This window comes from Tachyglossus aculeatus, chromosome 10 (assembly GCF_015852505.1).
Source record: "Tachyglossus aculeatus isolate mTacAcu1 chromosome 10, mTacAcu1.pri, whole genome shotgun sequence".
Lineage (NCBI taxonomy): Eukaryota > Metazoa > Chordata > Mammalia > Monotremata > Tachyglossidae > Tachyglossus > Tachyglossus aculeatus.
In genome coordinates, this window is record NC_052075.1 from 56014107 (window position 1) to 56036359 (window position 22253).

At 50.0% G+C, this 22253-nt stretch overlaps 1 protein-coding gene across 1 annotated transcript; it reads left to right on the forward strand.

Moving 5' to 3' along the window:
* Positions 1-373: 373 nt before the first annotated feature.
* Positions 374-22086, forward strand: LOC119932923 (keratin, type II cuticular Hb5-like). Its single transcript, XM_038752049.1, has 11 exons — positions 374-796; positions 3894-4102; positions 6045-6105; positions 7059-7154; positions 9042-9206; positions 12149-12274; positions 14068-14288; positions 15123-15154; positions 17201-17339; positions 20932-21051; positions 21840-22086. The coding sequence occupies exons 1-11, from the start codon at positions 374-376 to the stop codon at positions 22084-22086; spliced, it is 1839 nt and encodes a 612-aa protein (XP_038607977.1).
* Positions 22087-22253: the final 167 nt, after the last annotated feature.

Sequence of the window (22253 nt, forward strand, 5' to 3'; positions counted from 1 at the left end):
GCCAAGGCGGGAGGAGATGAAAAGGGAGAGTGGGTGAGTTCCGCCGCGGGTCTCTCCGGAGCGCCCATAAACCGGGCGAGTTTCATCCCAGCTGGTCACCTCGCAGACACCCAAGCTAATAAAGAACATGAAACAATTTTCTTTTTCCATTTGTGGGGGGCGGCCCCCTTCCCCGGACGATAAAAGCTGGGTCTGGGGGCCGCTCTTTCTCCTCCATCCCCTCTGTGTGTGTGTGTGTGTGTGTGAGTGTGAGTGTGAGTGTGTCTTTGGTCCCCAGCTTCGGTCCTTCTCGGGCCCCTGTCGGCGTCCGTCCATCCTTTCATTCATTCAGTCGTATTTATTGAGCAGAGCACTGTACTAAGCGCTTAGCACGATGTCCAGCCGAGCTTCCCGACTCAGCGCGGGTGCTTTCAGCTCCCGCTCGGCCGCGTTGTCCCGGGCGCAAAGCTGCATCAGCGCCGTGGCCTACCGCGCCCGGGGGGTCCCGATCCCGGGTCCGGGTTCCGGCGGCCGGCGGCTGGGGGTGGGGGGCTTCGGCAGCCGCAGCCTGGGCGGCCCCGCCTCGTCCCGCATCGCCGGCGGCTGCGGGCGGTCCTTGGGCGGAGGGCCCGGCTTCGGCTACCGCTCCGGAGGCGTGTGCGGGCCCAGCCCGCCCTGTATCACCGCAGTAACGGTCAACGAGAGCCTGCTGACCCCGCTCAACCTGGAGATCGACGCCAACGCCCAAGGCGTGAAGCACGAGGAGAAAGAGCAGATCAAGTGTCTCAACAACAAGTTCGCCTCCTTCATCGATAAGGTGGGGGGTGGATTGCCATCCTCCCCCTGCTTCCCTTTTATCCGAGTACCCTGACTGTCCTGCTGTCCTCCCTCCTCTCCTCCTTCCCTCCCGGCTCTCTCGTTCCTCCTCTCCCTCTCTCTCCTCTCCAGCTCTCCACAGCCCCATGATTCTCCCTGCCTTTTTCCCTATCTGCACCCCCGCGTCCCGCTGTCTCTTAATAATGATAATAATTTTGATATTTGTTAAGCGCTTACCATGTGCCAGGAACTGTTCTAAGCCCTGGGAGAGATACAAGGTAATCAGGTTGTCCCACATGGAGCTCACAGTCTTCATCCCCATTTTACAGATGAGGTAACTGAGGCGCAGAGAAGTGAAGTGACTTGCCCAAAGTCACACAACTGAGAAGTGGCGGAGTCGGGATTAGAACCCATGACCTCTGATTCCCAAGCCTGCGCTCTGTCCACTGAGCCACGCTGCTATCTATTGAGAAGCAGCGAAACCTGTCCACATGTTTTGTTTTGTTGTCTGTCTCCCCATTCTAGACCGTGAGCCCGTTGTTGGGCAGGGACAGTCTCTATATGTTGCTAACTTGTACTTCCCAAGCGCTTAGTAAAGTGCTATGCACACAGTAAGCGCTCAATAAATACGATTGAATGAATGAGAGCGCAGGCTTGGGAGCCAGAGGGCATGGGTTCTAATCCCGGCTCCACCACTCGTCTGCTGTGTGACGTTGGGAAAGCTACTTCACTTCTCTGGGCCTCAGTTACCTCATCTGTAAAATGGGGATTAAGACTGGGAGCCCCACGTGGGACAACCTGATTACCTTGTATCTACCCCAGCGCTTAGAACAGTGCTTGGCACATAGTAAGAGCTTAACAAGCACCATAATTATTATGGTATTAATAATAATAATTGTGGTATTTGTTAAGCACTTAGTATGTGCCAGGCACTGTATTAAACGCTGGGTGGTTACAAGCAAATCGGTTTGGACACAGCTCTTGCTCCGCATGGGCTCTAAATTTCGTCTCCTACCTTTCTTTTTCCCTACCCCTCCGTCTCTGTCCAATCTATCTCATTGTCTTTCCTCCTATCTCTCTCCCTGCCCCTCTCCGTCTCTCCCGCTGTTTTTTCCCCATCTCTCTCCCCGTCTCTCCCCGTCTCTCCCCGTCTCTCCCTGGCTTTCCCTCTGTCTCTTTCACTGCCCCTCCCCGTCTCTCCCTATCTTTCCCTCTCTCTCTCCCCCTGCCTCTCCCCTTCTTTCCCCATCTCTCCCCATCTCTCTTCCTGCCTTTCCCCATCTCTCCCTGTCTTTTCCTCTGTTTCTCTCCCTGCCTCTCCCCATCTCTTCCGGTCTTTCTCCCGTCTCTCTCCCAGCCTCTTCCTATCCCTCCTCCTGTCTTTCCCTATCCCTTCTTCCACCCGCCCCCACCCCCCAAACCCAGCCTTCTTCATCCAGCTCGAATCTAAAGTTTTTCGGGCACCATCCCAGCCCCCCATCGTGTCTCCTTGATGAGATGCGCAGCCGAAAAGAAAGAGAGAAGAGATGTATGAAGGACAGGGGGCAGGTTCTGCTCTCTACAATTTTCCCCACACGATACCACCGTGTCTGAGCATGGCTGCTCATCCATTCATTCAATCGTATTTCTTGAGTGCTTACTGTGTGCAGAGCACTGTACTAAGCGCTTGGGAAGTACAATTCGGTAACAAATGAGACAATCCCTACCCAACAACGGGCTCACTTTCCAGCCGGTCTGTCTCCAGCATCGAGGGCCTTTATTGCCGGCACCTCTACGGCCATGGAGTGGGTACCAGAGACCCGGATTGAAAGGGGCTGGGGTCTCCCGGGGACACACTCTTTAGGGTCTCCGAACTTCCGCCAAGATTTGTCGTGCTTGTCCTTACTAGTTCCGGACTTTGCTTTAAGTTCCCCAGCTCCCATCCTCCCCTTTGGAATTCTATCCCTCGGGATCTGTCAGAGAAGTTTGCTCCCCGCCCCCCTCTGCCCTGCTCCCTGGACCGCTTGTCCAGAGGCAGGGGGATGGAAAGGATGGCCCCCACCGGCAAGGTATTGAGAAGAGGCAACGTGGGAAGCAGTGTGACCTGGTGGAAAGATCCCGGGTTTGGGACGCAGAGGATCTGGGTTCTAATTCTGGCTCTGCCACTTGTCTGCAATGTGTGACCTTAGAAAAGTCACTTCACATCTCTGTGCCTCCATTCCCTCATTGCAAAATGGGGATCCAACACCTCTTGTTAGATTGGGAGCCCCGTGTTGGGAGGGGGACTGTGTCCAACCTGATTAACTTACCTATTCCTGCACTTAGAACAGTGCTTGGCACATAGTAAGTGCTTAACAAATACCATTTTTTTAAAAGAGGTGTCTGGTGAGAAGCGGCATGGCCTCGTGGATAGAGCACAGGACTGGGAATCAGAAGGATCTGGGTTCTAGTCTCAGCTCTGCTACTTACCTTAGAACAGTGCTTGGCACATAGTAAGTGCTTAACAAATACCATTATTATTACCTGCTGTGTGACTTTCAGCAAATCATTTTACTTCCCTTTGCCTCTGTTACCTCATCTGTAAAATGGGATTAAGACTTCGAGCCCATTTGAGATAAGGACTGTGTCCACCCTGTCTACCCCAGAACTTAGTACAGTGCCTGGCACATAGGAAGCACTTGACAAATTCCATTAAACAAAGAAAGACTCTGGGGTGGCATCTGGGAGATTAGCAGTAATAATAATGATGGCATTTATTAAGCACTTACTATGTGCAAAGCACTGTTCTAAGCACTGGGGAAGTTACAAGGTGATCAGGTTGTCCCACAGGGGGTTCACAGTCTGCATCCCCATTTTACAGCTGAGGTTACTGAGGCCCAGAGAAGTTAAGTGACTTGCCCAAAGTCACACAGCTGACAGTTGGCAGAGTCGGGATTTGAACCCATGACCTCTGATTCCAAAGCCCGTGTTCTTTCCACTGAGTCACGCTGCTTCTCACACTGCTGCAGTAGGCCCTCTCCACCCAGTTTTCAGGGAACCCAACTTGAGGGCCCCCCGCTTCTCAATTGTTTCCTTCCCCAACGGTGATGTTTCTCCCTCCCACATTTTTTTCCCCGCAGGTGCGGTTCCTAGAGCAGCAGAACAAGCTACTGGAGACCAAGTGGCAGTTCTACCAGAACCGCAAATGCTGTGAGAGCAACCTGGAGCCGCTGTTCGATGGCTACATCGGGACACTGAAGCGCGAGCTGGAGTGCGTGGAGGCTGACCGTGGTCGGCTCGAGTCTGAGCTGAGCCACATGCAAGAGGTTTTGGAGGGCTTCAAGCAGAGGTGAGTGTGTCGCAGCATGCAGCCGCCCCCTTACCCAACTGAAATCCCTCCTGCTGCGGTTTCAGCCCCGTCTCTCATCTGCCTGCAACTCGTGCTTGCTTGCAGTGAGGTCTAGTGGAAAGAGCTTGGAGTCTGGGAGTCAGAGGACCTGGGTTCTAACCCCAGGTTTGCCTCGTCTGCCGTGTGATTGTGGGCAGTCACTTCTCTTCTCTGTGCCTCAGTTACCTTATCTGTAATAATAATAATGATGACATTGATTAAGCTCTTACTATGTGCAAAGCACTGTTCTAAGCTCTGGGGAGGTCACAGGGTGATCAGATTATCCCACAGTCGTCATCCCCATTTTACAGATGAGTTAACTGAGGCACAGAGAAGTTAAGTGACTTGCCCAAAGTCACACAGCTGACAATTGGCAGAGCCGGGATTTGAACCCATGATCTCTGACTCCAAAGCCTGTGCTCTTTCCACTGAACCACGTTGCTTCACTAAACTTCTGTAAACTTGGGGAGCCAGACTGTGAGTCCTACGTGGGACATGGACTGTGTCAACACTGATTGGCTTGTATCTACCCCAGCTCTTGGTTCAGTGCCTCGTACATAGCAAGCACTTAACAAATATCATTAAAAAACAAACATGTGACCACAAACTATCCCCCCACTAACCTACCTTTGTTTGGACTCTCAGGATATTTATACTTCCTGGGCTTGTTTTATTGTTATTACTATGGCATTTAGTAAGCACTAGACTGCAAGCTCGATGTGGGAAAGGAACATGTCTACCAACTCTGTTACACTGTACTCTCTGTCCACAGTAAGAGCTCAATATATATGATTGAGTGATTGACTTACTATGTACCAAATACAATACTTAAGCAGCTAGAATAATATGTCGACAGAGGAGCCTGAATGCAAGGTCAAATGTAAAAGTTTCTGTTGGGTGGCCAACTTGACTTATTATTTGTGTTGAGTTGTGATATTTTGTTAAGCATTTGCTATATGCCAAGCACTGTACTAAGCTTGGGGGTAGACACAAAGAAATCAGACTGGACACAGTCCTTGCCTCATTTGGGGCACATAGTCTAAAAGAAAAGGAGACCAGGTATCTTAACCTGGTGTGACAGATGAGGAAAATGACCTTCACAGGTTCAGTGACTTGCCCAGGGTCACACAGTGGGACAATGGTAGAGTAAGGATTACAAACCGGATCTTCTGACTACTGATAGACATCCCAGTGTTGAGGGATGACTGGAGGGATCAGAGTGACTCAGAGAAGCAGGGTGACTTAGTGGAAAGAGTGTGGACTTGGGAGTCAGAGGACATGGGTTCTAATCCTGCCTCTGCCACTCATCTGCTGTGTGACCTTGGGGAAGCCACTTGACTTCTTTGTGCCTCAGTTACCTCATCTGACTGTGAGCCCCACGTGGGACAACCTGATTACCTTGTATCTACCCCAGCGTTTAGAACCGTGCTTGATACATAGTAAGTGCTTAACAAATACCATTATTATTATTTTCTGGACCCAGGTGGTCCCAATCCAGGAAAGCTTCCTGGAGGAATTGACTTCTCTGTTAATTTTGTAAAGAAAGGAGGATTGTGGTTGGCAAAGACGATAGGGGAGAGCATTCTGGGCCTTGGGGGAAGGGGAGGGGGGAGAGAAGGAGGGAGAGAGAGAGAGAGAGAGAGAGAGAGAGAGAGAGAGAGAGAGAGAGAGAGAGAGAGAGAGAGAGAGAGAGAGAGAGAGAGAGAGAGAGAGAGAGAGAGAGAGAGAGAGATGTGGTGCCTTTTCTGGACCACTAGGAAACTTATTACGGGCAGGGAACATACCTGCTAATTTCTCTCATACTGTACTCTCTCAAGCGCTTAGAACAGCACTCTGCACATAGTAAGTGCTCAATAAATACCACTGATTGATTGACTGATTGTTCTGTCTCCCCACCTTGCAGGTTTGAGGAGGAGGTGGCACTGCGTGCAACGGCAGAGAATGAGTTTGTGGTGCTGAAGAAGGTGAGTGACTCTCCCCACCCAGGGCAGGAGGCAGGGGTTCTCCCGCTGAGGAAGTTGGGTAGGGGTCTTGAGGGGTGAAGCCTTCTGTCTAGCTTCCCACTTCCCACTTGCCCTCCACCAACCTCTGATCTCAGATGTTTGTTCCATCACGGGGAGAGCACACCCAGGTGAGACTTCATGAAAGCCATCCCCCAGCCTTAAGGCAGAATTCCATTTGAAATTCCTTCTGGCTTGTCGGGGCCTTCATGGAGAGGGGCTCACACCAGGAGTGTTGTTTCATGACAACTGGGGGTATCCGGCTAAGGAAGGATGAGGGGAATCTGCATGTTCTTTCGGTTGGGTGGGCTTCTATCATGTCCAGGGATTGTTGGCAATTTTGCTGCGCCTTTATGAGTGCTCTTTTCATTCTCCACCCTGGGATTTTCGCAGTTCTCTGCACCCACTATGAGAGTGAGTGGATGGGGGAAGAGTAGGAAGGGGGAGGTTGGACCCCTGTGAATGAATGTGGATGTGCGTATAGCTATAACTATATTTGTTCTGATGATTTTGACCCCTGTCTACATGTTTTGTTTTGTTGTCTGTCTTCCCCTTCTAGACTGTGAGCCCATTGTTGGGTAGGGACCATCTCTATATGTTGCCAACTTGTACTTCCCAAGCACTTAGTACAGTGCTCTGCACACAGTAAGCACTCAATAAATATGATTGAATGAATGAATGAATAAAATGAATTGAAAGTTTAGCCAGTGTGTTGGTAAGCCCTTCCCATGGTCTGACCTACATCTCTCCCACTGCAGTTTCTCCCCATGCCCTCATTCTTTTGTTGCCCTTCATTCCTGCCATGCCCCTCCCTGGGCTGGAGGACTGGGATCAGGGAACTCCTGTCTTCAGGCCTTCTATTCCCCAGTCCAGACAATGTCAAATTCCCTCACAACAACCCCCATTATCTCCCCTAGGATGTGGACTGCGCCTACTTACGCAAGGCGGATTTGGAGGCCAACGTGGAGGTCCTGATGGAGGAGATCAATTTCCTGCAGGCACTGTTTGAGGAGGTAAGATGGCTCCAGTGGTGCCCACTAGGGATTGTCCTGTACTCTCCCAAGTACTTAGTATTGCTCTGCACACAGTAAGTGCTCAGTAAGTGTCATTGATTGATTGGCTGATTGATTTCCCAGGAGCTGCTCAGGGTGAAAAGAGGTCAGTGGGTTAGAAACTGGACCACCACCCTGACTCCATTCACAGCCCAACCCACTCAGGGTTCAGGATGACAACAATAATAATAATAATAATAGTATTTGTTAAATGCTTATTATTTGCCAAGCACTGTTCTAGCCACTGGACTATGAGCCCCACGTGGGGCAACCTCATAACCTTGTATGTACTGCAGCACTTAGAGCAGTGCTTGGCAAATAGTAAGCCCTTAACAAATACCATCATTATTATTATTGTTACAATATAATTAGGTCCCTAGGGGGCTCATAGTTTAAGTAGAAGGGACAACAGGTATTAAATTCCCATTTATAGATGAAGGAATTGAGGTACCAATAAGTTAAGTGACTCGCCCAAGTTCCTACAGCAGATACATGATAGAACTGGGATTTGAACACAGGTCCTCTGACTCCCAGATCCGGGCTCTTTCTACTAGGCAACACTGCTTCTCGACCATTCCCAATTTTCACTCCCAGTTCCCATCCCATGGACCCCAAATCCCTCCTGGCTTCCACAGCATTGGGCTTGGTTCTATTGATGATGATGATGATGATGATGATGATAGTGGTACTTGTTAAGCACTTATTATATACCAAGAACTGTACTAAGCACTGGGGTAGATACAAGATACCCAGTCCCTGTTCTACATGGGGCACACAGTCTGTTGAATCCCTATTTTGCAGATGAGGAAACTGAAGCATGGAGCAGCTAAGTAATTTGTCCAAGGTCATTCGGCAGGCAAGTGATAGATCTGGGATTAGAACCCAGGTCCTCTGACTCCTATGTCTGGGTTCTACCCACTAGGCTATGTGGCTTCTCTTTTGTCCACTGCTTTCCCAAGGAGATCTGAGAAGAAAAAGGCCCCAGTGAACTGAAACCACGAGTTGGGACATCTAATTTTGTTCCATCCACGGGGAATGGATTTCAGTAATTGATGAATTAATCAATAGTATTTATTGAGCACCTAATCAATCAATCAGTCCATTAATCAATGGTATTATTAAGTGCTTACTATGCATTACAGCACTGTTCAAAGTGCTTGGGAGAATATGATCAATCAACCAATCAATCATGTTTGTTAAGTGCTTGCATTGCAACAGAGTTTTTTAATGGTATTTTTTAAGCACTTGTTTTGTGCCAGGCACTGTTCTAGGAGCTGGGGTAGATACAAGGTAATCAGGTTAGACACAGTCCATGTCCACATGAAACTTACAGGCTTCATCCCCATTTTACAGATGAGATAACTGAGGTACAGAGAAGTGAAGGGATTTTCCCAAGGTGACACAGCAGATGAGTGGCAGGTCTTTCTGACTCCCAAACCTGTGCTCTATCCACTAGGCCATGCTGTTGTTCCCTGACTACAGTGAGCTGTGTGCAAAGCACTATACTGACTTCGAGTCCATTGTTGGGTAGGGATTGTTTCTATTTGTTGCTGAATTGTGCTTTCCAAGCACTTAGTACAGTGCTCTGTACGCAGTAAGTGCTCGATAAGTACAATTGAAAGAATGAATGAATGAACACTTGAAAGGGAGCAAAGAGATGGAAGACATAGTAACCTGTCCTCAAGGAGTTTCCAGTCTCACAGGGGAAACAAGCCAACCCAGATTATTTACAAATAGTGAGAGCCAGAGGAAGCCCAGTGTTATAGCAGGAGAAATGCAGCGTTCATGGACAGAGGGGGCAGGCCCTGACTTGACCCCTGACTTCCAACCACAAACCTGTGCCCCCAGGAGACCCTCCTACTGCAGTCCCAGATCTCAGACACCTCAGTCGTCGTCAAGATGGACAACAGCCGCAACTTGAACATGGATTGCATTGTGGCTGAGATCAAGGCACAGTACGATGACATCGCCAGCCGTAGCCGGGCTGAGGCCGAGTCCTGGTATCACAGCAAGGTGAGCCGGGGGTGAGGAGGATGTGAGAGGGAGCTGGGGGCTGGCAGTTGGAGGGATTGGGATTGAGTCTGATTTGCTGTGTGTCCCAGGTTCAGGCACCTAGCCTCTCTGGGCCTCAATCTCTCCCACTCTATAATGGGTCAGGTCACATCCATCTTTCCCAGTCCCACTGAATGTGTAGGGTCCGCCCCAGTGCTTAGCACAGTGCTTGATCCACAGACAGCGCTTACGAAAAATCATAGTTATTATTATTAGCAGCACCAGATGAAATCAGGAGAGTTTGTAGACAGAATTCCAATGCTGAAGATCTTGTTGCTCTAAGACAGGAGATCCGAAGGCAAGGAGCAAATGCATTTTTCAATCCATCTTTCCAAGATCCTGGGATGGGAGTGGGGGGCAGCTCCATATAGGCCTTAGGTGTCCAGAGAGAGAGAGCAGAAATGGCTCCTGCCATCAGGGGGCTCCTAGTCTGATGAGGAAGACAGGCCAAGCATACAGACAGACTTCGTCGGTACAGACAGACACAGGCAGGGCCAGAGGATATTTTAGGAAAGGAGTGGGTTAGGGATGGGGCGCGGTGGTTGGAGAGGGTGGATGAATCTGGGAGGCTTACTGAAGGAGGTTTCCTTGAGCTGGGTCAGATGGAGGGTTGGGGGAGGGGGCTGAGACAGGATGATATATTTATTATATTTTATAAGTACATGTATTTAATAATAATAATAATAATGATATTTATTAAGTGCTTACTATGTGCAAAGCACTGTTCTAAGCGTTGGTGAGGTTACAAGGAGATCAGGTTGTCCCACGGGGGGCTCACAGTCTTAATCCCCATTTTACAGATGAGGGAACTGAAGTACAGAGAAGCTAAGTGACTTGCCCAAAGTCACACAGCTGACAATTGGCAGAGCAGGGATTCAAACCCATGACCCCTGACTCCAAAGCCCATGCTCTTTCCACTGAGCCATGCTGCTCCTCTGCTTTTCATTATTTACATTAATGTCTGTCACCCCCTCTAGACTAAGCTCAATGGGGCAGGGAATGTTCTACTTATTGATATATCATACTTTAATCAATCAATCAATCAATCAATCGTATTTATTGAGCGCTTACTATGTGCAGAGCACTGTACTAAGCGCTTGGGAAGTACAAATTGGCAACACATAGAGACAGTCCCTACCCAGCAGTGGGCTCACAGTCTAAAAGGGGGAGACAGAGAACAGAACCAAACATACCAACAAAATTAAATAAATAGGATAGAAATGTACAAGTAAAATAAATAAATAAATAAATAAATAAATAGAGTAATAAATATGTACAACCATATATACAGGTGCTGTGGGGAAGGGAAGGAGGTAAGATGGGGGGATGGAGAGGGGGACGAGGGGGAGAGGAAGGAAGGGGCTCAGTCTGGGAAGGCCTCCTGGAGGAGGTGAGCTCTCAGCAGGGCCTTGAAGGGAGGAAGAGAGCTAGCTTGGCGGAGGGGCAGAGGGAGGGCATTCCAGGCCCGGGGGATGACGTGGGCCGGGGGTCGACGGCGGGACAGGCGAGAACGAGGTACAGTGAGGAAATTAGCGGCAGAGGAGCGGAGGGTGCGGGCTGGGCAGTAGAAGGAGAGAAGGGAGGTGAGGTAGGAGGGGGCGAGGTGATGGACAGCCTTGAAGCCCAGGGTGAGGAGTTTCTGCCTGATGCGCAGATTGATTGGTAGCCACTGGAGATTTTTGAGGAGGGGAGTAATATGCTCAGAGCGTTTATGGACAAAGATAATCCGGGCAGCAGCATGAAGTATGGATTGAAGTGGAGAGAGACACGAGGATGGGAGATCAGAGAGAAGGCTGGTGCAGTAGTCCAGACGGGATAGGATAAGAGCTTGAATGAGCAGGGTAGCAGTTTGGATGGAGAGGAAAGGGCGGATCTTGGCAATGTTGTGGAGCTGAAACCGGCAGGTTTTGGTGACGGCTTGGATGTGAGGGGTGAATGAGAGAGCGGAGTCGAGGATGACACCAAGTTTGCGGGCTTGTGAGACGGGAAGGATGGTAGTGCCGTCAACAGAGATGGGAAAGTCAGGGAGAGGACAAGGTTTGGGAGGGAAGACAAGGAGCTCAGTCTTCGACATGTTGAGCTTTAGGTGGCGGGCGGACATCCAGATGGAGATGTCCTGAAGGCAGGAGGAGATGCGAGCCTGGAGGGAGGGGGAGAGAGCAGGGGCAGAGATGTAGATCTGGGTGTCATCAGCATAGAGATGATAGTTGAAGCCGTGGGAGCGAATGAGGTCACCAAGGGAGTGAGTGTAGATTGAGAACAGATGTACTTCCGGGTCAGCTTGGTCACCACCTTGTGTGTAGAGCACTGTTCTAAGCCCTGGGGTAGATACAAGGTAATCAGTTTGTCCCACGAGGAGCTCACAGTCTTCATCCCCATTTTGCAGATGAGGGAACTGAGGCTCAGAGAAGTGAAGTGACTTGCCCAAAGTCACCCAGCTGACAAGTGGCGGAGCCGGGATTTGAACCCACGGCCTCTGACTCCAAAGCCCGGGCTCTTTCCACTGAGCCACGCTGCTTCCCCTAGAAGGGTCTAAAGCCACCCAGCTGACAGTTGGCGGGGGCGGGATTCATTCGTTCATTCATTCATTCGTTTGTTCATTCATTCATTCATGCATGCATTCATGCGTGCATTTATTCAGTCGTATTTATGGAGCGCTCACTGGGTACAAAACACTGTACTGAGCACTTTACCAAGTGCTCATGAATGCATGCATGAATGAATGAATGAACAAACGAATGAATGAATGAATGAATGAATGAATGAATGAATGAATGAATGAATGAACGAGAAGGGAAGACCGTTCCCCAGCTCAGAAAAGCCCGGCCTTTTCTCGTGTGGGGGGCGCACTTTGAAACCACCATTGACCTTGACCCCGGGGATGTCACGTTTTTCCCTCCCAGTGTGAGGAAATGAAGGCCATGGTGACCAAGCAGGGTGAAAACCTGCGCAGCACCAAGGACGAGATCAACGAACTGAACAGGCTGATCCAGAGGCTGACGGCAGAGATCGAAAACACGAAGCTGCAGGTTGGCAGGGCTCACGGCTCCCAAGCACTTACCAAGCCGGGGACGAGTACAGCGGTGACCCGAGGGGTGGGGGGTGGCTGAATCAATCAATCAGTTGGATTTATTAATAATTATGGTACTTCATTCATTCATTCAATTGTATTTATTGAGCACTTACTGTGTGCAGAGCACTGTACTAAGTGCTTGGGAAGTACAAGTTGGCAACATATAGAGACGGTCCCTACCCAACAATGGGATCACAGTCTAGAAGGGGGCTTGTTAAACGCTTACTATGTGCCAAGCACTGTTCTAAGCTCTGGGGCAGTTACAAGTTAATCGGGTTGGACATGATCCCTGTCGCACATGGGGCTCACACTCTTAATCCCCATTTTATAGATGAGGTCCAGAGAAGGGAAGTGACTTGCCCAATGTCACACAGCAAACATGAGGTGGATCTGGGATTAGAACCCAGGACCTTCTGACTCCCAGGCCATGCTGTATCCACTAGACCAAGCTTGAGAGCTTACTACGTGCAGAGCACAGTACTAAGTGCTTGGGAGAGTACAACAGAATCAATCAATCAATCATATTTATTGAGTGCATATTAGGTGCAGGGCACTGTACTAAGCACGTGGGAGAGTACAATGCAGCAGAGTTAGCACATGTTAGCTGATCATAATGAGTTTCCAGCCTAGAGAGGGAGATAGATATTAATATAAATAAGCAGCAGACAGGGCAATGTCCCAGGATCAGTCAGTGGTATTTACTGAACACTTATTATGTGCAGAGCACTGTACTAAGTGCTTGGGAGAGTACAACACAGTAGAATAAGCACACACGTTCCATGCCCCAAATGAGCTAACAGTCTAGAGAGTGCCTGGGCACTGGATTGGGCTTCAGGAGTGGAGCTTCTGGGCATTGGTGATGTCTTGTGTGACCTCATTAGAGCCTGGGGGGCTGGGCCACTTACCCTCACAAGCTGGAGGGTGAAAACTCCAGTGTCATCGGGGGTGTTTCATCTTTTCACATGTGCAAGAAAATCACACTTAAAGACAGACTCACTCTGGCCCCCTCCCCCCTCTACTAACTCCACATGAAAGGTTGGAAAAGAGCTAAGCCAACAGAGTCCTGGAAAACCAGGGCCTCTCCTTAAGTAATATGGTCTAGTGGATAAAGCACGGGCTTGAGAATCAGAAGGACCTGGGTTCTAATCCTGACTCTGCCACATATCTGTATGAATTTGGCCCAGTCACTTTATTTCTCTGGGCCTCAGTTACCTCATCTGCAAAAGAGGGATTAAGATTCTGAGCTCCATGTGGGATATGGACTGTGTCCAACCTGATTAGCTGGTATCTACCCCAGTGCTTAGTACAGTGCCTCGCACATAGTAAGCACGTAACAAATACCATAAGAGAAACCAACAAGACAGCCTTCAGGGCTCCCTCTAAGCCGTAAACTCATTGTGGGCAGGGAATGTGTCTGTTTATTGTTGTATTGTACTCTCCCAAGCACTTAGTACAGTGCTCTGCACACAGTAAGCACTAAGTAAATATGATTGAATGAGTGAATGAATGAATGAATGAAGGGAAGAGGCTGGTCAAATGTTTTCTGTGGGGAAAAATGAGAAAGACAAAATTACAGTAAGAGGATGTTGGGTTAGATCCCAGGGTGGACTTCCTGACTGACCAGGGGATTCAGCTCGGGAACAGGCTGTGCAGGGGAGCAAAGGAGCCCCCTTAATCTGGAGATCTTTAAAAGATAGAATGGTTAGTTATGGTGTTTAAGAACTTACTATGCTCCGCCTCTCCCTGCAGCGTTCCAAGCTCGAGGCGGCCATGGCAGAGGCGGAGCAGCAGGGTGAGGTGGCTATCAGTGATGCCAAGGCCAAGCTGGCTGGGCTGGAGGCCGCCCTGCAGAAGGCCAAGCAGGACATGGCTTGCCAGCTGCGTGAGTACCAGGAGCTGCTGAATATCAAGCTGGCGCTGGACATCGAGATAGCCACCTACAGGAGGTTACTGGAGGGCGAGGAGAGCCGGTAAGGGGGCCCTTTCCCACCCCATTTCCCCAGTTGCCCCCTGGAGCCCCTCCTCTGTTTCTCAGAATGCTCCGTTTCCTGACCCCCATCCCCAGTGGAGTTGATGTTCCAGAATGAGATAAGACAGAGCCCTTTTCCCACACAGTGTAAGAGAAACATCTTGGCTTAATGGGAAGTGCACAGGCCTGGGATTCAGAGAACCCGGGTTCTAATGATAAATAATAATAATGATGGCATTTATTAAGCACTTACTATGTGCAAAGCACTGTTCTAAGCCCTGGGGAGGTGTTCAGGTTTTCCCTCGTGAGGCTTACAGCCTTAATCCCCTTTTTACAGATGAGGTAACCAAGGCAGAGCCGGGATTTGAACCCCATGACCTCTGACTCCAAAGCCTGCACTCTTTTCCCAGAGCCACGCTGCTTCTAATACCGGCTCCTCCACTTGTCTGCTGTGTGAATTTGGGCAAACCACTTAACGTCTCTGTGCCTCAGTTCCCTCATCTGCAAAACAGGGATTCAATACTCCATTTCCCTCCTACTTAGGCTGTGAGCCCTATATGTGAACTGATTATCATGTATCTACCCCAGTGCTTAATAAGCACTTAATAAAAACCACAATTATTATTGTTATTAAGAGGGATGGAGAAAATGGAACCTTCTCCCCACTTTACGGATAAAGAAACAAAGGCCCAGAAAGGTGAAGAGACTACCTGAGGTCACACAGCAGGACTGGGGCAGAGCTGGGACTAGAACCCATGTCTCCTGACTCCCAGCCATGGGTGCTTCTCAAGGCAATCTGCCTTGCTAACACTTGCTCTCTTCTCTCTCCTGCTAGATTGTGTGATGGTGTCAGCTCGGTGAACATCTGTAAGTAGTTCCGCATTTTCTTTTTTAAAATCTTCAGCCTAGGCTAGGCTAGCCAAGGTGAGGGTGAAGGGGGGACACACAAATGTTTCTTCCCAGAAGCATCTTAACCATCAGTGTTTTGAGAAAATACTTTAGGAAAGTGACAGGGAAATCACTTCCAAAACCTTTGATCACCTCATCAGCTCGCAATAAATCATTTGCTGCAGTGTCCATGCCATTTCACTAGATATGTTTGCTCAGAGTGAGGATGCTTCCCAGAGCTGCTTTTGCAGATTTTGGATTGCGGCCAAACATTCCTACCAGATGCTGCAGACTTGAACTGATCAGAGAAATCCTAGGGTCATTTCTCAGCCCACTCTGAAGGCCCTAGAGTCACAAAGTTTGAGTTACAAGGTTTTGACAAGCTGTCAGACATGGGAATCCCTGTACAGTCCAGAAGGCTTGGGCAAGGAAGCTATCCAGGGACATTCATTTTTTTCCATGGTTCTTGTTAAACACTTACTATGTGCCAGGCACTGTACTAAATACTGGAGTAGATATAAGCTAATCAGGTTGGACACAGTCCATGTCCCACATGGGGGTCACATTATTAATCCCCATTTTATAGATGAGGTGACTGAGGGGCAGAGAATTTAACTGACTTGCCCATGGTCACACAGCAGATGATTGGCAGAGATGGGATTAGAACCTGGGTCCTTCTGACTCCCAGTCCTGGGTTCTAACCAGTAGACCACACCGCTTCTCATTCCCACCTGATCTCCTTAAGCCCAACATGGTGTTTCTGGACCAACCTTATTGGCACAAAAACCTGGTTGCCAAAACCTTTTTCATTGTCTGGCTAACTTTTTTCAAGCTGGCATCAGGTTCATCCTCTGCAGATTAGCTGGATCTACAACAATCACATTACCTGGATCAATCAATTGTATTTATTAAGCACTTTCTAAGCTCAATACTAAGCCCTTGGGAGATCATAATATAACAGAGCTGGTAAATATGTTCCTGGCCCGCTACGAGTTTACAGTCTAGAGTGGGAGACAGACATTAATATGAATAGATAAATTACAGATTTGTAGTGCGGTGGGGCTGAAAGAGGGGTGAATAAAGGGAGTAAATCCAAGTGCAAGGGTGACAGAGAAAGAGTGGGAGAAGAGGAAATGAGGGTTTAGTCAGGGTAGACCTCTTGGAGAAGATGTGCCTTCACTATGGCTTGGAAGGTGGGGAGAGTGATGATCTGAAATATATGAAGAGGCAGGGTGTTTGAGGCCAGAGGTAGGATGTAGGTGAGAGTTCTGCAGAGAGACAGAAAAGACCATGAGTAAGTTGGCCTCAAAGATCTGGATATTTTGTTTTGGAAGTTACAGCTCTCCTATCATCGAGTTACTTTTGAGGGCCAAAATCGCCTGGATCATGTGCAAGAGTAGATGCAATAGATTTATACCTATATATTTAAGTACATATCAATAAACTATATATTCTTAATTATTTAACTATATTAATGTCTGTCTCCCATCTAGACTTTAAGCTCATTGTGGGCAGGGAATGTGCCTACTAACTCTTGTATTTTACCCTCCCAAGTGCTGAGTAAAGTGCTCTGCACACAGAAAGCACTCAATAAATACCCCTGATGATGATGAAGCCAGATTGTGCCTGCGTTGGAAAGGACACACTTGGGCTGTTAAGACCCTTCAAAGGAGTAGCATGGCATAGTGCATAGAGCATAGGCCCAGGAGTCAGAAGGTCATGGGTTCTAATCTTGGCTCTGCCACTTGTCTGCTGTGTGGCCTTAGGCAAGTTACTTTACTTCTCTGTGCCTGTTACCTCATATGTAAAATGAGGACTGAGACTGTAAGTCCTCTGTGGGAGAGGGAATGTGTCCAACCCTATTTGCTTGTATCCACCCCCGCGTTTAGTACAGTGCCTGGCACCTAGTTAGTGCTTAACAAATACCGCAGTTATTATTATTATTATTTTGTGGGTCGATATGTATGGCGTGGGTGGCCATGTAGACCTGGGACCTAATCATAATCACTGCCTCTTCCCCTGCAGGTGTGAGCCAGTCTGGGGGCAGTGTGGCTTGTGGGGACCTCAGCTCCTCCATTTCCCGGGGGACCACCATTAGCTCCGGCACCTCCTGCCCCATCTCCAGGGGGGTCAGCTGCTCCAGTGCCCGGTCGGTCAGGTTTGCGTGAGGAAGAGCTATGTTCCCTGATGACTTGGGCCGGATCCCCGCTGGGAAGAGGGGGAGTGGGGGGTGGGGAGGGGGTGGGGCTTTCACCGGCTGACCAGGTCTCCACAACAAATTATCTGGATAAGTGCTTGGGGCTGACCTGCACAAACAAATCATCTGGAAAAAATCAGGGCTCCCCATCTCCAAGCTGCCAAATTCATGGTGACCAGGTCTCCACGTGCAAACCTGGCCCATCCATTTGGGTCAGGTCTGCACTACCCACACAAGTCAGTTTGGTTTTAATTATCAAGACTTTTCAAGTTTATTGGGGCAGGGGGTGGTCAGGGGTCTGAAACAACTGGATGATAGGAGCCATGGTTTATTCTTTGAAGAACCTGCTAGTACAGTTTGGGGGCTTTCAGGAAAGAGCAATTTTTGGAAATATCCAGGTAATTGGATTCCCCACTTTATTGCAACAGGCTTCACCTTGCTTATGTAGGCCCAGCTTCACTCTCCCTAGAATGAGATCACAGAGGAACAAGATTACCTTCCCACCTCCCTTAAATCCATGCCAGCAGATAATGCAGCTAACTAAGCCCAAACAGTAAACCTTGGACTGTTATCTGGATAGTTCTAGTGACAGTGGATTTTGGAGACCGAAAACATCTGGGCATTTTGTCTGTGTAGACTGGCCTAACTGTCGTGGCTTGGGTGGCCCTGCATTTAACTGTGGGCCCCTAGGGCAAGATTTCCAGACCCCAGGGGGACATGGAGACATGGTTGATTTGTCTGGTGTAGGCAACCCCAGCGGATAATTTGGCTTCCCCCCGCAAAAATTCCACCCCACTTTGGGACCTAAAGGATATACAGTTTGACAGTTTACACCAACCCACTTGGCATAGGTGGCATAAACGCTGTCATGAGGAGAGCAGGGCCCAGGCTCTCACGGGAGGGGTTGCCCATCAGATTCCTTTCCCAGTCCCCACCCGCTTGCCACACTTTCAGGAAATCTGGTTCTTGAAGCATTTTTATTTCGGGGTTCTGGTTGTTTTTGTTTTTTCACTATTTTTGCTGAGAACGACCCGTTTGATGGGGCTCTATCCCCATCCCAACTGCCATTAGCCAGCCTCTGTGGCTGCCATGGATATCCAAAAGCACTCTCATTGGCTTAGAGGCTCGGCCAATAGCAGCAAGGCTTTCCCTGGAGCATCACCACAGGGCACCTTCTAGTGCAGGAAGGAATCCAAAAGGTCATTTAGTCCACCCCCCTGGCTTCAGGCAGGTGAACTCCTAGCCCATCCAGGTCAGGACCTTCTCACAGATGCCTGTTTCAGCGGGCAACCTCCTTGACGACCAGGAAGGTCTTCCTTGGGTCTAACCAAATTCCCGCTTGCTGCAGTTCAAGCACTTTTCTTCTCATCTGGTTCTCTGTGGCCTCAGATAACCCGACGTGGCATCGTCCTTCTGAAAACCCTTTCCAGGGTCAAAGTCTTCGGTCCGAGAGTTGGTGTCACAGCCAACGACTTTTGACTTCTCAGTTGTCGTGGGTGAGGGCCCCCAGTTGTGATCTGGACACACCTGGGCTGGCTCCCCTCTCTCGGTCGGAGTCACTGTCTCTGCTGTCCCCCCCGTTCCGCGTTTGCAATAAATCATTAACCTGCACTCTCCCCACTTGGTCCATGAGAACTCTCTTGGGGATCGGGGCTTTGGGGAGATTAGAGAAGCAGCGTGGCTCAGCGGAAAAGAGCCTGGGCTTTGGAGTCAGAGGTCATGGGTTCAAATCACGGCTCTGCCATTTGTCAGCTGTGTGACGTTAGGCAATTTTGGGCAAGTCACTTAACTTCTCTGTGCCTCAGTTACCTCATCTGTAAAATGGGGATTGGAACTGTGAGCCCCCTGTGGGACAACCTGATCACCTTGTAGGCTCCCCAGTGCCTAGAACAGTGCTTTGCACAAAGTAAGCACTTAATAAATGCTATTATTATTATTAATATTCCGGGTGTGAGCCCAGGTCTGCCTGGTTCCGTAACACCCCGTTTTAGTTATAATAATAATCATGGTATTTGTTAAGCGCTTACTATGTGCTAAGCACTGCTCTAAACGCTGGGGCGGGTATAGGGTAATCAAGTTGTCTCACGTGGGGCTCACACTTTGAATCCCCATTTTACAGTTGAGGGAACTGAGGCACAGAGAAGCTAAGTGACTTGCCTAAGGTCACATAGCAGACAAATGGCAGAGCTGGGATTAGAACCCACGTCCTCTGACTCCCAAGCCCATACTCTTTCCACTAAGCCATGCTGCTTCTCTACTAAGCCACACTGCTTTTCATTAGCGTGGGACCCACCAACCCAGTCCTTCCTAAATTTTTAGGGCTGTTGTAAATACATGTCAGTACCTGTTCTCCCTCCTACTGTGAGCCTCATTTGGGACCTGATTAATCTGCCCTGATTAACTTGTATCTATCCGAATGCTCAGAACAGTGCTTGACACACACTAGGCACCTAACAAATACCATTATTTGGTATTTGAGAAATACCAAAGAGAATCTCCCTGGCCTAGTGGAAATAGCACAGGCCTGAGAGTCAGAGGGCCTGGATTCTAATCTCGCTCGGCCACTTGTCTGCTGTGTGACCCTGCGTAAATCACTTCACTTCTCCGTGCCTCAGTTCCCTCATCTGCAACATGGGGGTTCAATACCTGTTCCCCCTCCTACTTAGACTGTAAGTCCCATGTGGGCCTGGATTACTGTGTAGCCAGCCCAGCGCTTAGTGGAGTGCTTGGCACATAATAAGTGCTTAACAAATATAATAATAATAATGGAACTAACCTAGCTGGGTCATTGGTCCGTACAGATTTAACCATCCTCCCTGTGCGACCACCCATTGTTCCTACTCCCAGAGGCACAGTTCCCCAGAGTTCCCACCGGGCTTGAGAATACACCACTCACTCTCTAAAGCCAAGTCTGCCCTCCCCAGACTTTGTCTCCCCTAAAAGTCCTGCCCCCCTTTTTTCCTCGCTACCGGTGAAACATTGACCCCCGTGCACTGTGTGGGGTAAACCAGGCGTCCCTCCCGCCATCCGCAGTGAAAATCAGGATCGCATGCGTGTCCCCTCCCCTCAACCCACCAAGTGGCCCTGGACTAGGAGCCGAATTTTACTCCCATCCATGTTCCCCCGCGACTCCCCAGACTGCCTCCGCAAGGGCCCTGGGAGGAAGAGCGCTAGAAATAATTGTGGTATTCGTTAAACGCTTGCTGTGTGCCGAGTGCTGAACTAAGCCGTGGGATAAATTCACAGAAATCAGATCGGACACATTCCAGGCCCACTCGGAGCTCACAGTCTAAGGTGGAGGGAGAACAGCTATTGGATCCCCACTTTACAAAGAAACTGAGACTCGGAAAAGTTGTGACTTGGCCAGAGTCATATGGCAGGCAAGTGGCGGAGCGGGATTAGAACCCAGGACCTCCGACTCCCAAGCCCAAGTTGTTCCCACTAGGCCACGCTGACTCCTTCTAGTTCCCCCCTGCACCCAACGTGCTCAAGGTGGGGTGTAGAGGGAAGCTAGAGAGACGATGTGCCGCGGAGTGAGCTGACTGCTCTCCACCGACAGAAGCAACGCCAAAAATTTCAAAAGTTGTCGCCCACCCGTTCTCCTCCGGTCTCCCCCAAAACGGCCAGCTCGAAATCAGGCCCGGATAGGGCAGCGCATTCCAACCGTCTTCCCCGAAAAGTAGCACGAAGCTACCACCTCCTGCTAAGGGATCAGAGAGAGGGTGCTACTCACCCGGACACACAGCATAACAGAAGCGGGAATGGACACCAGTTCCCCCCGTCCCCATCATCACCTCCAGTTCCTTACCGGCCCGGGGAGCACTCTCCGTCCCTCCCTCCTCCTCCTCCGACCCCATACCCTCTCCAGACCCAGACAGATGAGTGCCGGGGCAGGGGAGGGATCTAACTTGTTCGGCCTTTCTGGCGAGGCCGGTCCTGGCGTCTTTAAAAGAGGCTCACCGGCTCTGATGACCTCCTAGACCCCGTCTTAGTGGAAAGAGCACGGATTTGGGAGTCAGTTCTATTCCCGGCTCTGCCACCTTCCTGCTGTGTGACCTTGGGCAAGCCACTTAACTTCTCTGTGCCTCAGTTACCTCATCTGTAAAACGGGGATGGAGGCTGTGAGCCCCACGTGGACCAACCTTGTATCTATCCCAGCGCTTAGAGCAGAGCTTGGCACACAGTGAGCGCTTAACCCATACCATCATTATAATCATTCTTATTATTAGCAAGGGCTCAGACCACGGCTTTGAAATGATGCTTCAGTTTATTGCAAATACAGAACGTGAAACCAACACGAGGGTGAAAGCAGTTCAAAACAGCAACTCATCAACTGGAATAAATTAAGGACGTCCTTCCCCCCCCCTCCCCGCCCCCCTCCGGGGGAGGCTCAAAGGGGAAACGCGCCGGTTGGAAGAGACTCAATCCCCCCGAACGCCCAACCCCCTCCCAGCGTCCGCGTCGGAGGGCGGAACGGGCGGGCGACGGGTGGAACGGGCGGGGAACGCTCGGAACGGTTTCGGCTGCGTTCCACGACGTTTCTATTCCAGAACGAGCCCGGCGGGCTTCTGGGCCCCGGGAGCCCCAGCGCGGGGAGCTCAGCCAGAACGAGACAAAGTCAGCAGCAGGCGGGCAGTCGGAGAAGCGAAGGGAGAAGCTGGAACGGGCGAACGCCATCTCCCCTTCCAGGAGGGGCTCCCTGAGCGAGGAGTGATCGGGTGGGGTGGGATTCGTCACCGCTGGAGGAAGGGGAGTCAGAGGGTTTGAGGGGAAGGGGGTGGTTGGGCCGCCCCTGCACGCGATGCCCCAAGTCCGGCCGCCCGTCTTCTCCGTGCGTAAAAACGCTGGCGAAGGGAAACGGGCGACGGGGCGAGGAATGCT